The sequence below is a fragment of the Geospiza fortis genome, unplaced genomic scaffold, assembly GCF_000277835.1.
Source record: "Geospiza fortis unplaced genomic scaffold, GeoFor_1.0 scaffold66, whole genome shotgun sequence".
NCBI lineage: Eukaryota > Metazoa > Chordata > Aves > Passeriformes > Thraupidae > Geospiza > Geospiza fortis.
This window is the reverse complement of record NW_005054312.1, coordinates 1,012,899-1,033,460: the sequence shown is the minus strand read 5'-3', so window position 1 is coordinate 1,033,460 and position 20,562 is coordinate 1,012,899. Positions and strand designations below refer to the sequence as shown.

Below are 20,562 nucleotides of genomic sequence, written 5' to 3'. Positions count from 1 at the left end.
CGCCGCCGTCGCTCCCATTCCCACGGCGCTTCCCGGTGCTCGCCCGCCCTGGAGCGCCGTGCGCGGAGCCGCGTCCCCGTCGCCGCGTGGAGAATTGGATTGGTTTGTTTGTATGAGAAGGACGCTTTGCATCTGATTGTCGTCCTGCTTTTGGCGGGTCTGAGTGCGACTTCTGAGTGGTTTTGGCCGCTGCGCCCTGCTTGGACGCTGCTTCTCAGTTTCAAGGTCTCTGTGTAGAGAGGGGAAATCTCTGACGCTGTTCAGAACGTCAGCTTCCACAAATACACGTGTTTCCCCTGAAATACTGCATTAGAGTCTATGTGCTATAATGAAACAGGCTCCTGTGTGTCACCAAATGTAATAAAATATATTAAATTGTTTTCTGGTAACAGACTGTGCTAGTGCTGAAATAACGTAGATTTTGATTACTCTAGTTGCCCATAATTATTAACCACGCACGTTTTAGACTGACTGTGCATGGTGCTTGTGGTAGAAATAGCTACTGCAGTACAATATAAAAACTTTGAGTGTTGGAGAACAGAAACTGTTACTCTGTAGGTCTTCATATGCGTAGAACTTCTGCTGAATGCATGATTGTTGAGCTTTTTTTTGTAATTTTTTTTTCTGCTATGTCTTTAGTAAGATAATTTAGTCAAATAAATTTAAAGGATTCAAGTAAATGTGAAGCTACAGACATTCTGCATACGTTAAACCAGATCTGAAACCACTTTGATGGTGTGTTTCCTTTATGAGCAAATACAGTTTTGGTGCATACTGCACAGCATTAGTGTGAACTCACTTTCCAACTGTATGTTTACTGTACATATAAATGTGTTATATGTGTATATGCAAAGTAAGTTGGTGGAAAATCATGTAGAACTTATGTGGTTCCTTTTTCACCACTCTGTATATCTGAGATTTATTTCTATTCTGTTCTTGTAGGTGAATATGAAAACGCTCGTGTCTTGGGGATAACCTTTTGCGTTGCTGGGACTTGAGGTGTAACTTACTGAAAAAGCAGAGCAATATACTTGAATTCATTTTGTATCCTGGACTCTCTTAAGGAGTCCTCAGTGGGTAGGTGGTTATGGGTATGTTTGTGGGGAAGGATTTCCTCTGCAAAGTTAAACTGAAAACCAGACCTTGTAAATTCACAGGTATCAAAATCTGTGCAGAACAGTTTTGGTTTATTTCCTCCAATTTAAGTTTTACATTAAGTTTTAAAGTGTGATGTGTAAGGGGTAAAAATGGATCTCTCATACTTCCCAGCTGTTAAGAATATTTATCATATGAATGATAAATGGGGTATAAATTGTCTCTTGAGCTTTGAGGTCATTTGCCACATGCGCGTGACAGCTTGTTAGCACAGAGGGGTTTTTCCTCCTACAGTACCCCAGTCCTAAAAAAATAAAGATGTCTTATTAAATATCCAGTTCACTTAAAACTTGTGAATTAAGGGTTAATTCTCTTGAAAGAGATATGGTTGTTTTCCAACCCATAGGATTATAGAACAGTTTTGGTTGGAAGAGACCTTAAGGGACACCTAGATCCAGCCTTCCTGTCATGGACAGGGACAACTTCCACTAGACCAGGTTGCTAAAAGCCCCATCTCCATCCTGGTGTTGAACTCTTGCAGTGTTGAGGCATCCAAAATTTCTCTGGATAACCTGTTGCAGTCCGTAACCACCCTTGTGGTAAAGAATTTATTTCTAATATCCAATCTGAATTTCTGTCTTTCATTTTGAAGCCATTTCCCCTTTTTCTGTCGCCACCTTTGTGAAGTTCACTCTCCAGATTTGTTGTAGGTCACGTTTAGGTACTGAAAGGCTGCAATTATTATGTTTCCCAGAGCCTCTTCCAGGCTGAACAACCCCAACTCCCTCAGCCTTTCTTCACAGGAGAGGTGTTCTATCCTTCTCAACATCTTTGTGCCCCTTCTCTAGATTTGCTCCAAGAGGTCTGTGTCCTTCCTGTCCTGGAGACTCCAGAGCTGGATACAGCACTCCAGGTGGGGTCTCAGCAGAGCGGAGCGGAGGGGCAGAATCCCATCCCTTGCCCTGCTGGCCATGCTGCATTGGATACAACTACAGAAGTGGTCCTTCTCAGCAGGGCTAGTCAATTTTTCCATCCCCCAGCCTTACTGGGGGTTGCCCCATGTCAGGTGTATCACCTTGCACTTGGACATGTCAGATCTCTTATCAAGCTTGTCCAGGTCCATTTCGACATTCAGGCATGCTAGCTTCACTTACATTGCCAGTATAGACCCATGAGAGGCACCACTTGTTGTGAATGTCCCCTGCGACTCTGAGCTGTTGATCATTACCCTCTGGATGGGACCATTGTACCAGTTTTTTATCCACGGAACAGACCGTCCATCAGATCCATTTCTCTCCAATTTAGAGAGGAGGACTTTGAGGGGGACTGTTTCAAAGGATTTATGGAAGTCCAGATAGACGACATCAGTAACTCTTCCGCTGTCCACCAATGCAGTCACTGTTGTAGAAAGCCACTGGGTTGGTCAAGCAGGACTTGTTCTTGGTGAAACTGTGCTGGCAAATCGCCTTTGTCCTCCATGCACCTTAACATCACTTCTAGGAGGACCTGTTCCATGATCTTCCCAGCCACAGATGTGAGGTTGACAGGTTAGTAGTTCCCAGAATACTTCTATCTACCCTTTTTTAAAAAATGGATGCAGTATTTCCCTTTTCCAGTCACCTGGGACTTCACCTGACTGCCACGACTTCTTGAATATTAAGGAAGGTGGCTTGGCACATCAGCCAGTTCCCTCAGGACTCTGGGATGCATCTCAGCTTCTAGCAGTGGTGATTAACTCTGGTCTCCAGCTCCCACCAACTACATATTTGATAAAAGAATCAATCATTTTTTGTCAGTGTTGTGTTCCTCATGCAATAAGTATCAAAATACAAACATCTGGATGTGGAAATAGGCTTTTTGTTACCAGAAGTGCATATTTTAAATTTTCACAAAGAAAAATATGCAGGCTATTTGAAAAATGAAGTAGTTTATGATCTTTTGTACAGTGTTGACATAATTCTTACCCTGGGAGGTAGACACACAGAAGTGGAGTTGTGTATATACAGATAAAAGTAACTTCTTTAGTTCTCTAAACAGTGATTATGCTAATCATAACAGTACAAATGTTTTCTTGTTTGATCTAAATTATTTCCATAATTGAGAAGATAAAGGAAGCTAAGGCTGCCCAATGCTTCACATTCATCCATTTAATCTTAGCTGCATGGTCTTTTGGGGGTTAGTTTGTGTCTTTTTCCAGAGTTTATCCATTTGAAGTATTTTGTCCCTTCTTTTTCTCTCTGCCCTTGACAGACAGAAATTGCTGGGGAGTGTAAGCAAAGAAATTCCAAACACACAAACTTCAACAATTTCAATAAAAAAATGAAGAGAAAATGTTTTTTATATTTCTTTTTTCTCTCCTCCTTTACATTTTTGACAAGTTGCAGACCTCAGGGAACTCTTTCTTTCTGGCAAGACCTTTATCTTTGTGTCAGGAATGTGCCATTTGCTCTTCTGAAAACTTTTGCATGTTCTACCTAATGTTGTTAAGTGAATGATCTGCAGACTAGAGGGAGTGTCTGAACAAAGTGCTTAGAAATGCCAAGCAAAGCAAGGAGTTCTGTTGGGGCAAACCCTGTATGAAAAAGGAATTTAAAGGTGTTGTAGCCCCCATGTCTAGAAGGTCAAAATCGTATACACACATGCAACCTTGATTTGTTACACCCTGATTATGCTGTTTTATAGTACTGCTTATCTTTTAAGTTTATAATGTGGAGAGCTATTGCAAAAAGGATGTTTCATGCTACTTAATTACTTTCTTAGACTGTATTGGAATAATTTTAACTGCATTTTCCATTTCTTCCAGAATGGTGATCACACATAGAAGATTATCAGAACTCTGTAGAATTTGCATTTGGTTTGAGAGCTTGTGAAAGTGCTCGTCATGGAGAAACAGCAGATTGTCTTGGCTAGCCGGGATGGTGGGACTGTGTCTGGTGCAGCGCCTGCTTTCTTTGTCATCTTGAAACAACAGCAGGGAAATGGAAAAGCTGACCAAGGAATCCTAGTAGCAAACAGTGATGCTTGTGCTCTCGCCAGCAGTGTGTCCACTCCAGTCAAACCCAGAGTCAAGACCTGCCTCCCAGCTGACTGTGTCTCAGGGGGCATCACTGTCACCCTAGATAACAACAGCATGTGGAATGAATTCTACCATCGCAACACAGAGATGATTCTGACAAAGCAGGGGAGGCGGATGTTCCCGTACTGCCGATACTGGATCACAGGGCTGAATTCCAGTCAGAAGTACATCCTAGTCATGGACATATCCCCGGTGGACAACCACCGATACAAATGGAATGGCCGTTGGTGGGAGCCCAGTGGGAAGGCAGAACCACATGTTCTAGGACGAGTGTTTATTCATCCAGAATCCCCTTCCACTGGCCAGTTCTGGATGCACCAGCCAGTATCCTTCTACAAACTTAAACTCACCAACAATACCCTGGACCAGGAGGGTCACATAATCCTGCATTCTATGCACCGATATCTGCCACGACTTCACCTGGTGCCTGCAAACAAAGCCACGGAAGTCATTCAGCTTAACGGCCCTGATGTCCATACATTTACCTTCCCACAGACAGAGTTCTTCGCAGTTACAGCCTACCAGAACATCCAGATTACCCAGCTGAAAATAGATTACAATCCTTTCGCTAAAGGCTTCAGAGATGATGGGCTGAATAGTCGGCCTCAGCGTGATGTGAAACAGAACAACAATTTAGAATTGGAAGGAGGTGGTGTTTTTAGCACTCCTAGCATTTGTGGTCGCCCTGCTGAAGTTGATGCATTAGATGTGCATCAGAGAAGTTTAGATTCTTCATTCATTAATCAAAATCCATCAGACACTGAGCTGGATAAAGAGTCCTTTAATGCCGAAGGAGACTTCTTGGGTCTCCTGGACAGTGACCTGCCTTCAGGTGTTATGCCAAAGCTAAAACAAGAAGTTTCTGAAAGGTGGGTTAACACTGCATTTTCAGTACAACCGCTGGTTGAGTGGGATGTTTTGTAAATAAATAACAGGATGCTCAGTGTAGAGGTTTGCTGCTAAAGGTTGCATGACCTGAAATGGCAGAACAGTTAATATTACTAAAAACTTTTCTTTGCTCAGTCATAGTATCAGTCTTGACTTTCTAAGGTGTCTGGAGAATGCAAGAGTTCAGTATTATTTTCTGTGTTGCTTTAGTTCCTGTTGTTGAGGAGCATTGAGGGATTTCACTTAACCCTCTTAGCATTTTAGAAGGATAAATTAATTTTTTCAGAGTTTTAGGCAGAGCATATTGCAGTCATAAAAACACTGGTTTTGCTTTTAGGGTTGCTCACCACATTGACATGCTGTCTATAGCTTCAGTTTTCATCAGTGAAAGTAATGGTGTGTGGGTATTTAGGTTGCATATGTGTAGGGATTGCTGCAAGGCAGTTGTAATTGGCAGCAAGCCGCTGTTTTGTCAATAACCACTGCTTGGTGTGAATTCTTTTATTCCACAAAGAAATGTGAGGTAGCCTGCCTGTTGGTAGTCAGTTGCCTCATATTTGCTCTGAGGTAAGGGAAGTACTTCAGAACAACTTGGTTTTTCTAAAGCAAACCTGGCAAAACGGTTATTTTACTGCACTTTTACTTAGTTTTGAAAATCAAGCAATAGCATGGAGCAGACTTAGTGAATAGTTAATGTCCATGTAGTGATACTTTGAACGATAAGAAATTATTTTAAAAAACATAGGGGTTTCTTTTCTGCCATATTGGTTCACGTCAGTTTGTTAATAACAGGCTTAATCTGCCAAGGGTTTAGTGACAAAAGCAACCTTTGTAGACCAGTACACAAGAAAATTATTTAACTGCAGGATATCAGGATGATGTTAATGGTGAAATTAGAGGTCAGTTCTTATTGGAGAAAAGTTATATTTATGATGTAGTTATACAAAGGCTGTATTACTATACAACTGCAGTGTGTTTTAGAGAGGACAGAGGTTTCCTCTGTTGGTTTTTTTTTTTTTGTCTTGCAAGAAAGATCTCTTTGCCTTTTGAGAACTGAAAAACTTCAAATTACAAAGTTATTCATATTTTGACACCTTATTGAATTTATTTGTAGTAATTCTTAGGAGTTTGGAGATTTAGAGTACCCAAAACTTTCTTTTGCAGTATTTTCATGTGTCAGTCTGTTAGAAAAAAGATCTTCTAGACTTACTTTATTCTCAAAAAACACTGTTCTATTCCAACTTAAATACTGAAAATACACTGATTACAGAAAAGATGGGCTTTTTTTAGTTCATAAGAGCATGGAGAAAAGTTTAGGTAACTTTGCATGTTAGAAGTAACACTCAGAAAATAATTATTGACAGCTTTATTTTGCTTTCATAATGATATTCATTTGCCTGGAGAGGGTCATTGAAGCAGATTTAGTTGAGAACTGTTTATTCCCAAGGAATAAAAGATGTTTTAAGGACTCAGGGACCTTCCTTCAAAATAGATGATGCAAATTGGCAGATTTCATTTCTTTCGATCCAGAGCACGTTAGATTCCTTTCTGGTTTTGCCTCCAAGGTAGCTGATCTTTGAAATATGCTAAAATCTGTGCAGTCTGGAGAACACTGCAAAGTTTTTGTTTTCTGGCTTGGAAGCACCTGTCATTGATGAATAAATGTTACCACTGTCCTAGAACTACTTTCAGGCATTGGCCAGCTCTTTGTTATGTTTTTGTAATCTGTGTGAAAAAGTCAAATTCTTTACTTGGAAAGAGAAAATCGATCTTATCTAAGAAATGGCAAAACTGTCTTTATAAGGGCTGGAGTTTTTCAGAACATTAGTTCTCCTCCTTTATTTTGATCTGTTCGCAGTGTTTTTATGCCATATAATTGAGTTTAGAAGCATGTCAGCTTCTAAGGTCAGCACTGAGAGTGTGACATTTTTCTTAATCAAACCAAACACATTAATATTTACAAATCAATGAAGGCTGGGAAGTTGTGGGGTTTTTGTTTATTTGTTTGGGGTTTTTTGTTGTGTTGTATTTTTGGGGGGGGTTGGTGGTTTGTTTGTTTGTTTGTTTGTTTTGGGTTTTTTTGTTTTTGTGGTGGGCAAACTCTTAGTAGGTAGTACTTGATAGGCACTATCTTGCTTTTAGTCAGGATGGTGATTTCTGCTGAGCTTAGATTTGAGAAGCAAGTTGGGAACTGCTACCCCTCAGACAATTAATCCTCAAAAGAAGTGGAGTTCCTAGTGCTCTTGAGGGTGACACTTCCCACCCATACTCAATTCTTCTGACATTTTTGATAATAGAACCATGTAAAAGCTTGCATATATACCTAAGAGTAATTTTAATCCTGAGTTATTAGAGGACTTCAGAAATAAAGGACTGTTTTCTTTTGCAAGGTACTATGTGGGTTTTTCCCTTCTGCTTATGTGGCCTGATAGTATGTTTAGTTTAATTAGGTGTGTTGTAAAGAAAAAAAGTGTTTGGGTTGCGGATACTTCAGTAGAAATGCTTATCCCTGGATGTACTTAGATGTTTAGGCCATGGAACAAACAAACTTTACTAATTCTTAAGTCTTACAGGCTTATGTACTCCTCCTCCTTTCCAAGGTCTTTTGAATTTCCTTCTTCAAAAATAAAAAATCTGTGGGATTTTTAATGCTCCGTTAGTCTTGTTGTTCTAATTTAGTTGTCTTGTGTTTAGTCTTGATAGTTTGAGTATTTTTCCTTTCTTGCCTTTCTTTTGGGGGAGAAAGGCAAGTGATTATCCTTCAAACCTCTGCCATAGATTGCTAGATTAATTCCACAAGAAATCAGATTCCCCTTCCAACTCCTTCCCAGTGTAATTTAAAATGATGTACCAAAAAAAATAGTGTATCTTAGTACTTTTAAAAAAATGATCAGCTTAGTGGTTCTTAATCTGGAAAAAGCAAAAAAGGCAGTCTACCTGCTTTTGTTGTTATATTGCAAGGGTGCCAAATACATTACTTGGGCTATAAGAAAGTTGGTTTAAATATGCACTGTTCCATACCAGGTAAAGAAAGAGCTAGTTTAGACACTATTTCACCATTTTTACCTGATCTTAGATTGAAGATTTTGAGAGGACAAACTTCCTTGATTCATCTTCCCATAATTAGAGAAAGAGAATTTTCTGTGACTACTTAGGTTGCATGTAACTTCAGAAACTAAAGCCAGATGAAATTGCTTCAGTGCTTGAAAGCAACTTTTTTATTCTTTGAGAAGTTGGTTATTGCATCAAAATTTTAAAACAGGAATTTGTGCAAATGCTTTATCTTCTCATGCATATACATGCATGGGTCATACCTCACTCATGTCACCACCTGGCTTATGGTTGCATTATCCGGAATAAAACAATATTTGGGTCTAGAAGTTTCAGTTTTACAGCAGGGCTTTTTGATTCCAGATATCAAATAGAAATCCTGGCCTGCAAGTTTGTTAGGGTTTTTTGCCTCTTGATTTTCAAGAATTTTAAAGTAGCAGAGCAGATGAGTCTTAATAATATTAATTTTAATTGTGGATGAGCTTTGCTGAATCAACCTCTTAGTTTGGTATTGTGGCAGGATTTTCAACTGCCAGTAATTTACGAGTAGTCTGTCTTTTCTTTCACAGTAACTCACTGACCCAGAAAGGCTTTTTAGTCTTACATTTCACATTATTAATTACATGAAAGTTAGGAAATTTCTAATAGGAAATTCATTGTCCGGAGAAAACAGTAGACAAAACAGTATGGGTATTCCAGTCTCCTGCAGTTCCCTCAGGAGTCATGTTTTTGCTTTAAGCTTAATAATGGTTGCTTAGTGTCCTTATGAGTTGCAACAAATTTTCTAGGTAGCTTCACTTTAGAATTTTATATGTAAACATATACATTTGTATCTTGACTGCCAGCTTCCTGTTTTAATACTGCAGTGTTTCTCCGTAAAGGGAATACTCCTAGCTTGGTGTTGTGATTCTTGTGTGTCCCAGCTCTTCTCCCTGAAGTATGTCCTCAGTCTGCACAAGAAGGAAGCAGCTTCTTCCTCCACTTCGTTTTCCCTTTCTCAGTCCCTGCTGTGGGTTCAGCTGGGCTTAGCACTTCTTTAAAGGGCTAGGGATGGATGATGTTAATGATAAAATAGACACACATACATATATACTTCCAGCATATATAAAACAATATTTACTCTCTATATTAGTACTACAATTGCATTAAATTTTACTTGAAATTGTTGTCATTAACAAATAATTTTACTTTTAATAACATTTTAATAACACAAAGTTGACAATAATAATTTAATATAATTAAATTATACATAGTGTATCATATAATAAGTATAAAGGTATTATTTGAATACTATGCGATACATTGACTAAATAAATTCTGACCTTTTTTTCTGAGTTTTATTCTGGATATGAATTTCTGGCTTCATACATTAGCATTTTTTTCTTATGACAAGGAGCCAGGTTCTGATACACTAAAGAAAACTGGTGACTGTAGTTCTTTGACTGATCTGTCTGGCGCTCAAAGAAGCCCATTATGAGCTGCCTGTACTGTTAGTCTTCAGTATCTAATGCATGGTATTTTGAATTCTGGTTAAGTTAGGATTCAGACCTAGTGGAAAATGCAGCAGAATTCAGTAGGATATTAGTATTCTGTAAGTGTTCAAACAACAGTTGAATTTAGGAATTGTCTGCATATGGCTTCAGGGTGCATTAGCTAAAATTTTGGTGCTTTAAGGGCTCACTTGGCTTCTTACTTGCAAGCATAATGGCTTTAGTGTCTTAATGAGATGCACAGCAAACTAAGGCTGCTTCTGAGCATTTCAAATATGACAGCTTAGCATGAGTTCATGTTGAGTAAAAGAGGAAAAAGGGCAAATGTCACCCTGATATTAGTAGGGAAGGAAGTTGTGCTGCTGCCTTCAGATAAGAAGTTGGATTGTTCTTAATAATGGCAATTTCTTGGGGTTTCTTGAGTCCTTCTATAAATGTAAGCTTGAAAATGACAGCTTATTTAGCAGACTTATGTCTGGGAGCATTTTAGAGGCTTTTTACAGTACAACCAAGAATTATGGCAGGTGATGCAATTTTGTTAAAGGAGATTTGATAAAATAAAAATCTTATGTTGTATTTTGGTTTTGTCTCCTCTCTCCCACCCCAGTCCCATTGCTAGCAGTTATGAGAGCAATTCCCGTGTGGCATCTCCATTGGACCCAAATGGACAATTTAATGTAGTCATTAAAGAGGAGCCAGTAGATGACTATGACTACGAGTCAAATATTTGCACACAAGGAGTAACTGTGAAACAGGAAGACACAGATGAAGAAACTGATGAATATTCCAACACTGATGATGATGATCCCGTTGTACAAAAACACCTAATGAGACGCCGTGAAACAGATGGACCTGATGGAGAATTCACATCTAGGAAGCGTATGCTAACCAGTCCTTCAGGTGTTGCCAAAGCGAAAATGTTAAAACTGGATAGTGGTAAGATGCCTGTGGTCTATTTGGAGCCTTGTACAGTCACAAAGAGCACAGTGAAGATATCTGAGCTGCCTCAGACCATGCTTTCTTCTTGCAAGAAGGATAAATCGCCTTTGAGTGCAATCCTGGATTCCTTGCCTGTGTGTTTCGAAAATCACAAAGACTCTTGCTCAGGCACAGTCACTCGGCCTGAGGAGTTAGTTATGAAGAAGGAATCTCCTGGGAGTAAAATGTCACAGAAATACTGTTCAATCAGAGAGGCCCAGTGGGCTCTATCCAAATTACCTAATTTTAATCTCAGGGGCTCAGTAAGTTGTGATTTTCCAGATAAAGAAATCTGTGGCAGAAAAAGGCCTGGCATACTGAAGAACCCTATGTCCCTCAAAGGCTCTGGTAACAATCAAAGCACCCTATCATCAGTTACAAACAAAAGAGGAAGGCCCCGGAAACTGAAAATTTCCAAGGCTGGTCGACCACCTAAAGGTATAGGGAAAAATGTAGTAGCCAACAAGAACACTTCTCTGGGGCCTGGGAATATCCTTCCAGATGTTAAACCGGACCTTGAAGATGTTGATGGTGTTCTTTTTGTGTCCTTTGCATCAAAGGTAAAACCTCATTGTTCTGGAGTAAAATTCAAAAACTTTGTAAAGCCTTTGTGCTTACAACTGAAGTTATATTTTCTTTTAAACTGAGTTTAGAGTTTTGTGACCTCTTTCCAAATCTGTTTAATTTTGACCCTGTGTTATTCGTAACATGGTGTTACTTCTTGCAGCTTAGGGAAAAGTAGAGGGATCTAGAGTTCTGTATAAAGGAATACATGCTTGTTTATGAAACAGTCTCATGTTTTCAATAATTTGGTGATATTTGATGTGGCCTGCTTTGCATCTAAGTGTTTTAAGGTATTTTAACTTACTCAAGGCTCTTCATGTATGTAGGAAGCTCTTGACATTAACACTGTTGATAGAGCTGGTGGAGAAGAGTCACAGAATCTTCAGGCTCCCCTGTTGACTACAAGTGATCCAGGTACTTTTTTTTTTTTTTTTTTTTTTTTTTTTTTTTTTTTTTTGTGAGTGGCTCTTTCCTGCAGTAAGGGAATTCGCAAAGACACTGAAAAATTAATAATTAGGTCAGTTTTTTTGCATGGCAAATGTTTTTTATATGTTCTTTTATTTTTTGAGTAGATTGTCAAGCAAGAATACAAGTATTGGAAAAGGAGTTGATGGAAGAGCTGAAGAACTTGAGGCATAAACAAGTAATACATCCTAGCCTTCAGGAAGGTAAGTGGTCATGTGCATACTGATAAGCCTGATTGATCATTGCACTTAGTAATACTCAGCTGATGATTTCCTACTGGTGCCAATACTGTGTGTGCCTGATACGGCTGGGACCTGGATTTTCATCTGCACACATTTTTGTTTCAAACTAGAAAATGTGGAGGTGGCAAAAGGTGACTCCTGAATCTCCAGCAGGAGAGCAGGAGTCTGCATGTTACGTGCCTCTTGCAAAAGTTGCTGAGCCTTTTGATGGTGCCTGTTTTGTAATGACCTAAACCTGGTTGAAAGCGGTTAGAGTTGGTTTTACTCCTTCATTAGAAGTAGGCATTTCTTGGTGAATAGAAGAGCTAGGGATCCAGCAGCACTTAACCAAGACTACATTTACTGTGATTTGAGTCCTTATTTCTATGAGTCCTTATTTATCCAGTTCACCAGCCATGTTAGAGGGCCAAGCAAGGTACTTGTAGTTTGTGATCTTCTGTTTATATACAATGTTATTCTGAGGTAGATGCAGGAAAAATCAAGGCTCCACAGAGTGGAACTTCATGTTCTGTCTTCTTATGATGCTGAAAGACATCAGTAATGGTAGTTCTGAGACCAGTGACAGTAATGTTGGCAGCGCAGCAGGCGATGAAATTATGATACACACGGAAACATTGTTCTGCATACTCGTGAGGTTGTGACCCTGAATGTTTCAAACACATAACTGTAACACTGTAGGGACTGAGTCTGCAAATTCTGATCTCGCTCTGATATGAGCTGTTCTGGGCCTTCTCAGAGGGAGCTTCTGTGGTGAAGAACATTGGACTGTCTTGAATGGTGTATGCATGGCGTGTTATTAGAAATAGCAATGTTAAGCCATTTTAGGATTTTATTGTGGACCTCGTAGGTGTTACCTTTACCCAAAAAAAGTATAAAATTACATTTTGTTGGCAACCATATGGTACACTGGCAACTACAGCACTTAGGAGGGCTGTTTTACTCATGAGATGATCCTGCAACTGGGAACATGTACAACCCACATGCTTTTTCTTCAGCTGAAGTGTGAGGTGCCTTCTGAAGGGCTTTGAGCAGTTCACAGATACTACAAAATGGACAAGAAATGTCGAGCATTAGGCTAAGAAAAAGACATTTGAAGAATTTTGATTTTTTTGAGTGGTAATGACCATCATTTCCATCATGTTGGATGGTAATCTGCTGAGCCTGTTAAATAGTGAAATTGCAGTTCAGCAGTGATGGAGATGAACCACAGCTTCTGATTTTTAGATGGAAAAGAAGACACAGGAAAATTATTTGCAGCAAGAGCAATACTACAATAGATGCAATCTGAATGGGCTGTGAAGTGAATTACAATATGAATACTCTTGTTAGACTTCAGCTGCTGCATGTGGACAAGGAACCAGACTTTCTCCAGATTGCCTTCATCTTCCAAATAATTACAGATCTCTTGCCTTGCAGACTTTAGATCCTGGAAGGAACAGACATAGCAGTTTTGATGTTAATTCTTGGTTTTGATTCTCAACAGTGTTGTTGAGAAGTTTAAGATTCTATTTGAGATTCACTGATGAAATGTTGGAGCTGTACCTGAACCCTACAATTGCTTTTGATCTGTGAAGTTAATAACGGTGATGGAGGCTGTCTAGATTTTAGAGGCACCAGAATTGCAGGAAAGTGCTTCAGAAAGAAGGGAATCCAACTTAAGTGCGTTAAAAGGAAAGTTCCTGCTGGAGCGCTGCAATGCTATGGGATGCTTCTTTTAACTGAGCTAATTTGAATCCCTGACTATATTCTTGGAAATTGAGGGCACTGTTGTCATGTTACATATTTCAGGTTAATCATCTGCAGCTGATGGAGATCAGAAAGTTCTTATAGTTCTTCATTGCTACTGTTTGCTTACAGCAACTGAAATTTAGCAGTGCTCTGGAAGTGATAGAAATTTTGAAAAGTGATTATTCACCTGTTGTGTATGGGGATGTCTTTATTGGCATAATACTTAACTGTTACCATTTGTTCTCCTCTGGCCGCCTGCAGTCATTCCATGTTGCACTTCTTGGGCTCATCCTCTTGGGTTTTGTCTTGGGTGTTTTTTACTTCATGATCCTAAACTGAAAAAATAGATTTTGTGCATGTGTGATGTTCTTATTTTTGTGTAAGTGTAAAAAAAAGATAGACTTGTTTTTGCAGGTGGCAGAAAGGAGTGTAAAGAAAAATAAATTCTTTACCCTTTCAATTTATTTGAATAGGAAAAAAAAAGAAATGGATGGCATCTTGACCCTTGTCAGTCGACATATTTTTATACAAAACACCAGACTGACTTACTTCTTGTTTTCCCTATGTAGATATGAAAATTACATCTCACTAGACTGCCTGTGATAACAGTATCTGTTTAAATAACCATGCTTGAGATTTGTTTCATGTCAATTGTTTTTCAGGCTGCTAGTGATCTGGTCACTGTGTTTCCACTTGTGAATATAAATGTGTACAACCAGCGCAAGGTTTCTGCTGTATGTGCAAATATGACTTTGTTTCTTGAGCCTTGTCAAGCTGTACAGTCTCAGTTTCAAGATGCATACATACAAATTTATTCATTTCAAACTTGTGGGCAACAGGAGCAACATTTGAAAGTTTCTATAGCTAGTTCTCAGCTCCCAACTGTAAGCTGAATTTTATTGACAGGGGTTTCTTGAATTCAGTGTAACAATATTTCTTGAAAAGGTACAATATAAATTTTCCTAGCTTTTACTGTTCTCATCACTTCTGTATCTTTTTCTGCCATTGACAAAAATAGCTTTTATTACCAAGTAAATCTTTCAGTTTGAGTATTGGGAGTTGTTAATGAAGGAACATGTTGATGCCGCCACAAGTGCTTCAGTGCCTTTAACAACACAGATTGTTTAGTTTCTTTATAGCCATTTTTCCCCATTTCTGGACCAGATGGGTCCTGAAATCGCTGTCTAAACTCATATTTATATCATAGCAGTCAAACAAACACACACACACACACACACACATATTCTTCAGAGCTAAAATGTGGTTTCTTGTCTGTTATTGCTGGTTGAAGCTGATGTATGTGTGATATATGTTCTTGCTTGAGTTTAGCTCTGTACAAAAGGGGATGTGTAAGTCCTGCTGGCAGGTTTGGTAGCTTAGAGAGATGAAATATCAGTCAGCTGGGTTGGGTTCAGAGAGTAACTCTAGCCTTCAAAGATGTCAATGGTGCTGATTTATTCAGAAAAACAGCAGAGGGTTTTATTATGAGATTTTTTACAACACTGGCACAGTGGTTAATAAATTTCTGTGAAAACTTCAGTAGCAGTCAAAAAATGATGAAAAGTAATTCAGTTTTTTTCTCGAATTCCCATTGTGTAAAATGTTCTTTAATTTATACCTGCTATAAATCCAATGTAAATAACTGTTATGGCACTAATGCTTTTTTCAAGTCTCTTAAAATGATGGGGAAGTGCCAGAAAAGCCCATGGTCACTGAACAGTTTCTCTTTTAGTGAATGTCTTGATTTTCTTTTTCCTAGTATCTTGCTTCCTTGAGACATTTACTGTTACTTGTTTCTTGTAGTGGGACTGAAGTTGAATTCTGTGGACCCCACAATGAGCATTGATTTGAAATATTTGGGTGTGCAACTTCCTCTTTCCTATTCAAATTACTCTCTGTGGAGCTATCCAGGTACCAACCCCAATTCTCCAGGTGGGTGGAATATGAATTTGCTGTAATCTCAAGTGTCACCTTTTTATTATCAAGGAGAAGGAGAGAATGGCTATTTAGTTCAACTTGGTATCTAAAGAGATGAAAATGATACTAAAATGACAAAACAGGAGAACTTCTGTAGATCATTTTGTGGTTACTGGGCAAGGAGTCCTGAGTAATTGTGGTTGGATTATTTTCAGGGTTCCCGTTTCGTGATGCAGTAATAGTATCTATTTTATACTGACCTCTCAAATTGCTCAGAAAAAGATTAAGCAATCTGAATTTGGTGTTGCTCACATACCAAACAAAAAAAAGTTCTCTTTCACAGAGCTGACTATCAGAATTTTCCAGAAGAAGGCCTTGAGATGCCACATGGGGGCTACCCTATAACTTCATGATAATTATTTATTACAAAATTGTGACTGATTGTTCTTTTCTAAATTTGCTTCGTATCCAAACAAATGCATTTCCCATACTGTGAATCATACTGTGACTGTGGTTCTCATACTGTTGGTAGGTACTGTGTTCAATAGTGAACTGGATGGACAAAGTGTAGCTTATCTTATATGCTTATCTTCTTCTACTTAACTGTTTCTCCCACTGTATTCTGATTACTTATGTCTTTCTTAATCTACTGCTTTTGGGAGCTGTCAGAGGCAGACATTGAATTTCAGATTGTTTACACTGCGGGAAAGGAAGATGCAATTCAGAAGACCTCAGTCAGCTTAGTGTCCATTGCAATTATTTCTAGCCTAAGAATATGTTAAATGGCCACACAGATCCCTGTTAGTACCTTTACATTCCATCTTAGCTCCCACAGTTGATACATAACTTGACAGAGATGTAACTGTTTGCCTTTTGTGGTTATTCACTGGTCATGCCCCTAATAGATACTCATCTGAATTTGACAGAGCAGTGAACATTAAATGAAGTTTCTGCAGGTGTTATAAAAGCCATTGGCCCAACTGAGGGGAGAGAATCAAATTACTTCTCTTGCTGAGTGAGGCTGTAGTATGAGCTCAAAACCTGCTTTTTCCATTTTAGCCCACTAATTAGTTGATTGGCCCATTAGACTTTCAGAGCCAACTGCTTTTGCTCAATGCCAAGGAGACTAAAACAGAAAATAAAGGAAGCATTTTTTGTGTGGATTGCAGATGCTTGGCCATAGAGCAGAACTCTACAGGGAATTTGACCTTCTTGTTAAGTATTCTGTTAATTAAAAAAAAACAAATAGGAAAAATTAAGTTGCTTCAAATCTTTTGATTTTGCTACTGTTCACCTGTCTCTGAAAAAGAATAAGCAGAGTTTGCTAAGACACTGATGCAATTAAACTTAGTTCATAAACTGAGGCTAACTTTCTTCTTTTCCAGATACTGGATTTTCTTTTGTTTCCAGGACAGGAAAGACAAATGATTTCACAAAAATCAAAGGCTGGCGAGGGAAACTTCATGGTGCTTCTAGAAATGAAGGTAAAAAAACGTGAAAAGAGAGATCAATGTACATATTTCCAGCATGTCGCCATTTTCCTGACCTTTCACAGACCTTGCTATTTGGTATTTGTGTCTGTCTTAATGAGAGATGTATTTTTTTATATTGAGACTGTTACGATTAAAGAATTTTTAGTACTAGTTCCATAGTCAGAATGGAGATTCATGAGGGAAGAGAGAAACTTTGCTTTTACTTTATTAGACTCCCTTTATATTGACCCATGAGGTTTGTTGCAGCTTACTTTTAACCCCCTCATTCTGTTGAGAAGGTGAGCAATAAAGTGGCTTGGCAGGCACCTGAAGTCCAACCAAGGCCAAACCACCACAAATACACATGTAAGATTTCCACAAAAACAGTTGTGCAGGCTGCTGGTTGTATTTCAGAATGGATTATATTTGATGTGCCTATATTATATACTATTCTTCTGGAATATTATGTACTATTCTTGTGGAAGAAGAATGTGGAAGCATTTTTTAGAGCTGTATTTACCTATCCTACTGTGTTTGATTATTATAAAATTTAACTCCAGGAGTTAAAGTACTCTCCATTTATTTAGGTGGCAGTTCAGAAGGTTCACTGAAGAATCGCTCAGCTTTCTGTAGTGACAAGCTGGATGAGTACCTGGAAAATGAAGGGAAATTGATGGAAACAAGTATGGGATTCTCTTCTGACACTCCCACTTCTCCTGTGGTATATCAGCTTCCCACTAAGAGCACTAGCTATGTTCGAACACTCGACAGTGTTTTAAAGAAGCAGTCCACTGTAATTCCATCAACATCTTACACATTGAAGCCTGTTCCTCCATCATCTACCTCTAGGAAAGCAAAGACTCAAACCAGACAGACATCTACAAACAGTAGAGCAAAATCATCTTACAAACCTATTTTGCCTTCACCTTTTCCTCCAAAGCAGAAGCAGAACTTGTCAGTGTCAGGGGAAAAGTCTGCTAAGCCTGCTAGCAGTTTGAGTAACCAAGCAGATGGTTTTGTGCTGCCAGCTGTGGATGAAAATACGTTTCCAAAACAGATCAGTTTGCGTCAAGCACCACAGCATCACCAAGCACCTCGTCCACCAGGTTTGTCTAAATCTCAAGTGAAGTTAATGGACTTGGAAGACTGTGCTCTCTGGGATGGGAAACCACGGACCTATATTACAGAAGAGCGAGCAGACATCTCTTTGGTAACCCTGCTTACAGCTCAGGTACATCTGTAATAGTTTCTTTCTTTTCTGTACTGGTGCTTTTCTTAATCTGACCACTTATGGATGTTGCATAGTGATGCAGAAGATAAGACTGAAGCTTCTAAGGATCATGATAAAACATGAGATTCCTTTGTGATGTGTCTTTGCAGTGAAACTTGAGGAGTGCTGAATTAGCAGTATGGGAAAAAGCTAATTGTGTTAATAGTGTATTGATACAAATTATTAATAATTTAAACTGTTTAAAATGCTCACCATTGAAATTTGAGTTAAAACAATTCTTATTCAGTAACTGCAATTCCTTGCTATTTTCATTTTGATGTTTTCAGTTGAACTAACCACAAGAAAATCCTGGTCATGTAACCCGGTTGTCCCATGATAACTTTTGCTTTTTTCACATCCTGCTTATTACCAGGATGGTTTTGCTGTCTCCAGTTGCCTCTCAAAGGACTCAAATCAAAACTCTGTTCTGTGGGGATTTTGGGGTTTTTGTGGTATACAGGACAAGTTTTTGTAGGTAAACAATGTAGCTCGAGGGGTTTTCTAAATGAACTTTGAATAGCAATTTTGCATATACTTGATTACATTTTACTAAAATATTCCTCTTACAAAAAATTGAAGTTTATGCTTCTTTAAAACTTTTTTTAGGCATCTCTTAAAAGCAAACCTATCCACAAGATAATAAGACGACGAGCACCTCCTTGCAACAATGATTTCTGCCGACTGGGTTGCATATGTGCCAGTCTGGCACTGGAGAAACGTCAGCCCACCCACTGCCGCAGGCCAGACTGCATGTTTGGGTGTACCTGCCTCAAGAGAAGGGTCTTGCTGGTGAAGGGAGGATCAAAACATAAGAAAATGATGAAAAAGGCTGTGCGTGGAAATCTTGTGCTGTTTGGAACACAAGGACAACAGCAAGAGGATGAAGATGTGGAAGAAGAGGGTGATGGGGAAGAAGACGAGATAAAGCAGAAGGATAGGAAGAAGAGAAAAAGGGTGGAATACAGTGAGTATTGGTGGAGATTACATACAGAAAACCAACAAGCTTCATGGGCATTTTTTCTTAGGATGTAGTAGTGATGCCATTTCTAAATCCAGTTTACTTAAAGGAAATAATATCTTTTTTATTTTTTTAATTCTTACTTATGTGATCAACATTTTGGGCACTGTGTAGTTACTTATTGAATCAAATAGTTGGAGTTTCGTAGTAGTTTAAACTCTTGTTCAACTCTCTAAATGTCTTTAAAAAGACTTTGATGGATATGGGATAATTGCTGCTGTCATTGTAGGTAATGTTCACTGTTACAGTGCAGTTACCTTTCCTTGTAAACAAGTCATTATCTAGAGCTGCATTTTCAGTTGCTGTTTATAGCTGGACTTCCTTGGAAGTATAGTTATTTGTGGTAATTTCAGATCTGGCCTAAGGTAGGCTCAGAAAACCAAATTGGTAGAAACTGCCTGTGAATTTACATTTTCACTTTTTTCCTAACAATATTTTTAGCAATAGCTGACACAAAATATTCTCTGGTATTCCACTGGAATAAATTAATTCTTCCATATATCTCCTGTGTAAGGTCTGGGATTTTTTTTTTTTGGTGTTTTGTAATTTTTCAGTAGGCAGCATCAGTGGAGGTCACTTATTTTCAGTGGTTTTTCAGATCTTCTGTCACAGTAAAAGTGAGAAATGAGGATTAGTGTACATTTTTTATTTTCATTTTTTCTTCCTTGTAGACAAATCCCAGTCACTTTTGGCTAGAATTTGACGCAAGAAAAGCATCCAGAAGGATTTTGTGGCAGTTTGGATTAGTGGTTGCTGCATGGCTAGACCTCAAACTCAAACAAAAAATTCTGTTACTGTTCTGTTAGGTGGTGTTTTATTTGTAAGTAATTTTTGTTTTTTCTTTTTTTTCAGCTATCTGTGATTCAGAGCCAGAACAACCTGTTAGGAATTGTCCTTTGTGGGTGAGGGTGGAAGGTGAAGTAGATCCAGAGCCAATTTATGTCCCAACACCATCTGTTATTGAGCCAGTTAAATCTATGGTACTGCCCAGCCCAGAGGTCTGGCTTCCTAGTAAGAACAGATCTTCCAGTGGAACAAAACCAAGCAGAATGTACATTCCTAGACCCAATCCAGTGGTAAGAGAAAAAAAAATAGATGCATGTTTTTCCTTGTACTGAAAATTAAAACAAATACTGCCAAAAGCCTTTGTACTAAACAATTGTAGAAAAGTTTGAGGTGAAAGCTTAGGACTGATTGCCTGTAGGTGTGTTGATAAGCTAGGATGGATTGATTATATATAGAATTTTACTATGTCCATCTTCTGTTGAGAATTTATTATAGCAGTATGGAGATGGTGGAAGGTGATTA

At 38.6% G+C, this 20,562-nt stretch overlaps 1 protein-coding gene across 1 annotated transcript in view; it reads left to right on the top strand.

Moving 5' to 3' along the window:
• The first annotated feature begins 3,897 nt into the window (after positions 1 to 3,897).
• Positions 3,898 to 20,562, top strand: part of MGA (MAX dimerization protein MGA) — a 43,584-nt gene continuing 26,919 nt past the window's right edge. Inside the window, exons 1-9 of the mRNA XM_031055801.1 lie at positions 3,898 to 5,040; positions 10,208 to 11,138; positions 11,469 to 11,556; positions 11,715 to 11,810; positions 15,381 to 15,509; positions 16,880 to 16,978; positions 17,554 to 18,197; positions 18,843 to 19,200; positions 20,107 to 20,330. Coding sequence (XP_030911661.1) covers positions 3,977 to 5,040; positions 10,208 to 11,138; positions 11,469 to 11,556; positions 11,715 to 11,810; positions 15,381 to 15,509; positions 16,880 to 16,978; positions 17,554 to 18,197; positions 18,843 to 19,200; positions 20,107 to 20,330 — 3,633 coding nt within the window. The 5' untranslated portion in view covers positions 3,898 to 3,976. The remainder of the gene's footprint in view (positions 5,041 to 10,207; positions 11,139 to 11,468; positions 11,557 to 11,714; positions 11,811 to 15,380; positions 15,510 to 16,879; positions 16,979 to 17,553; positions 18,198 to 18,842; positions 19,201 to 20,106; positions 20,331 to 20,562) is intronic.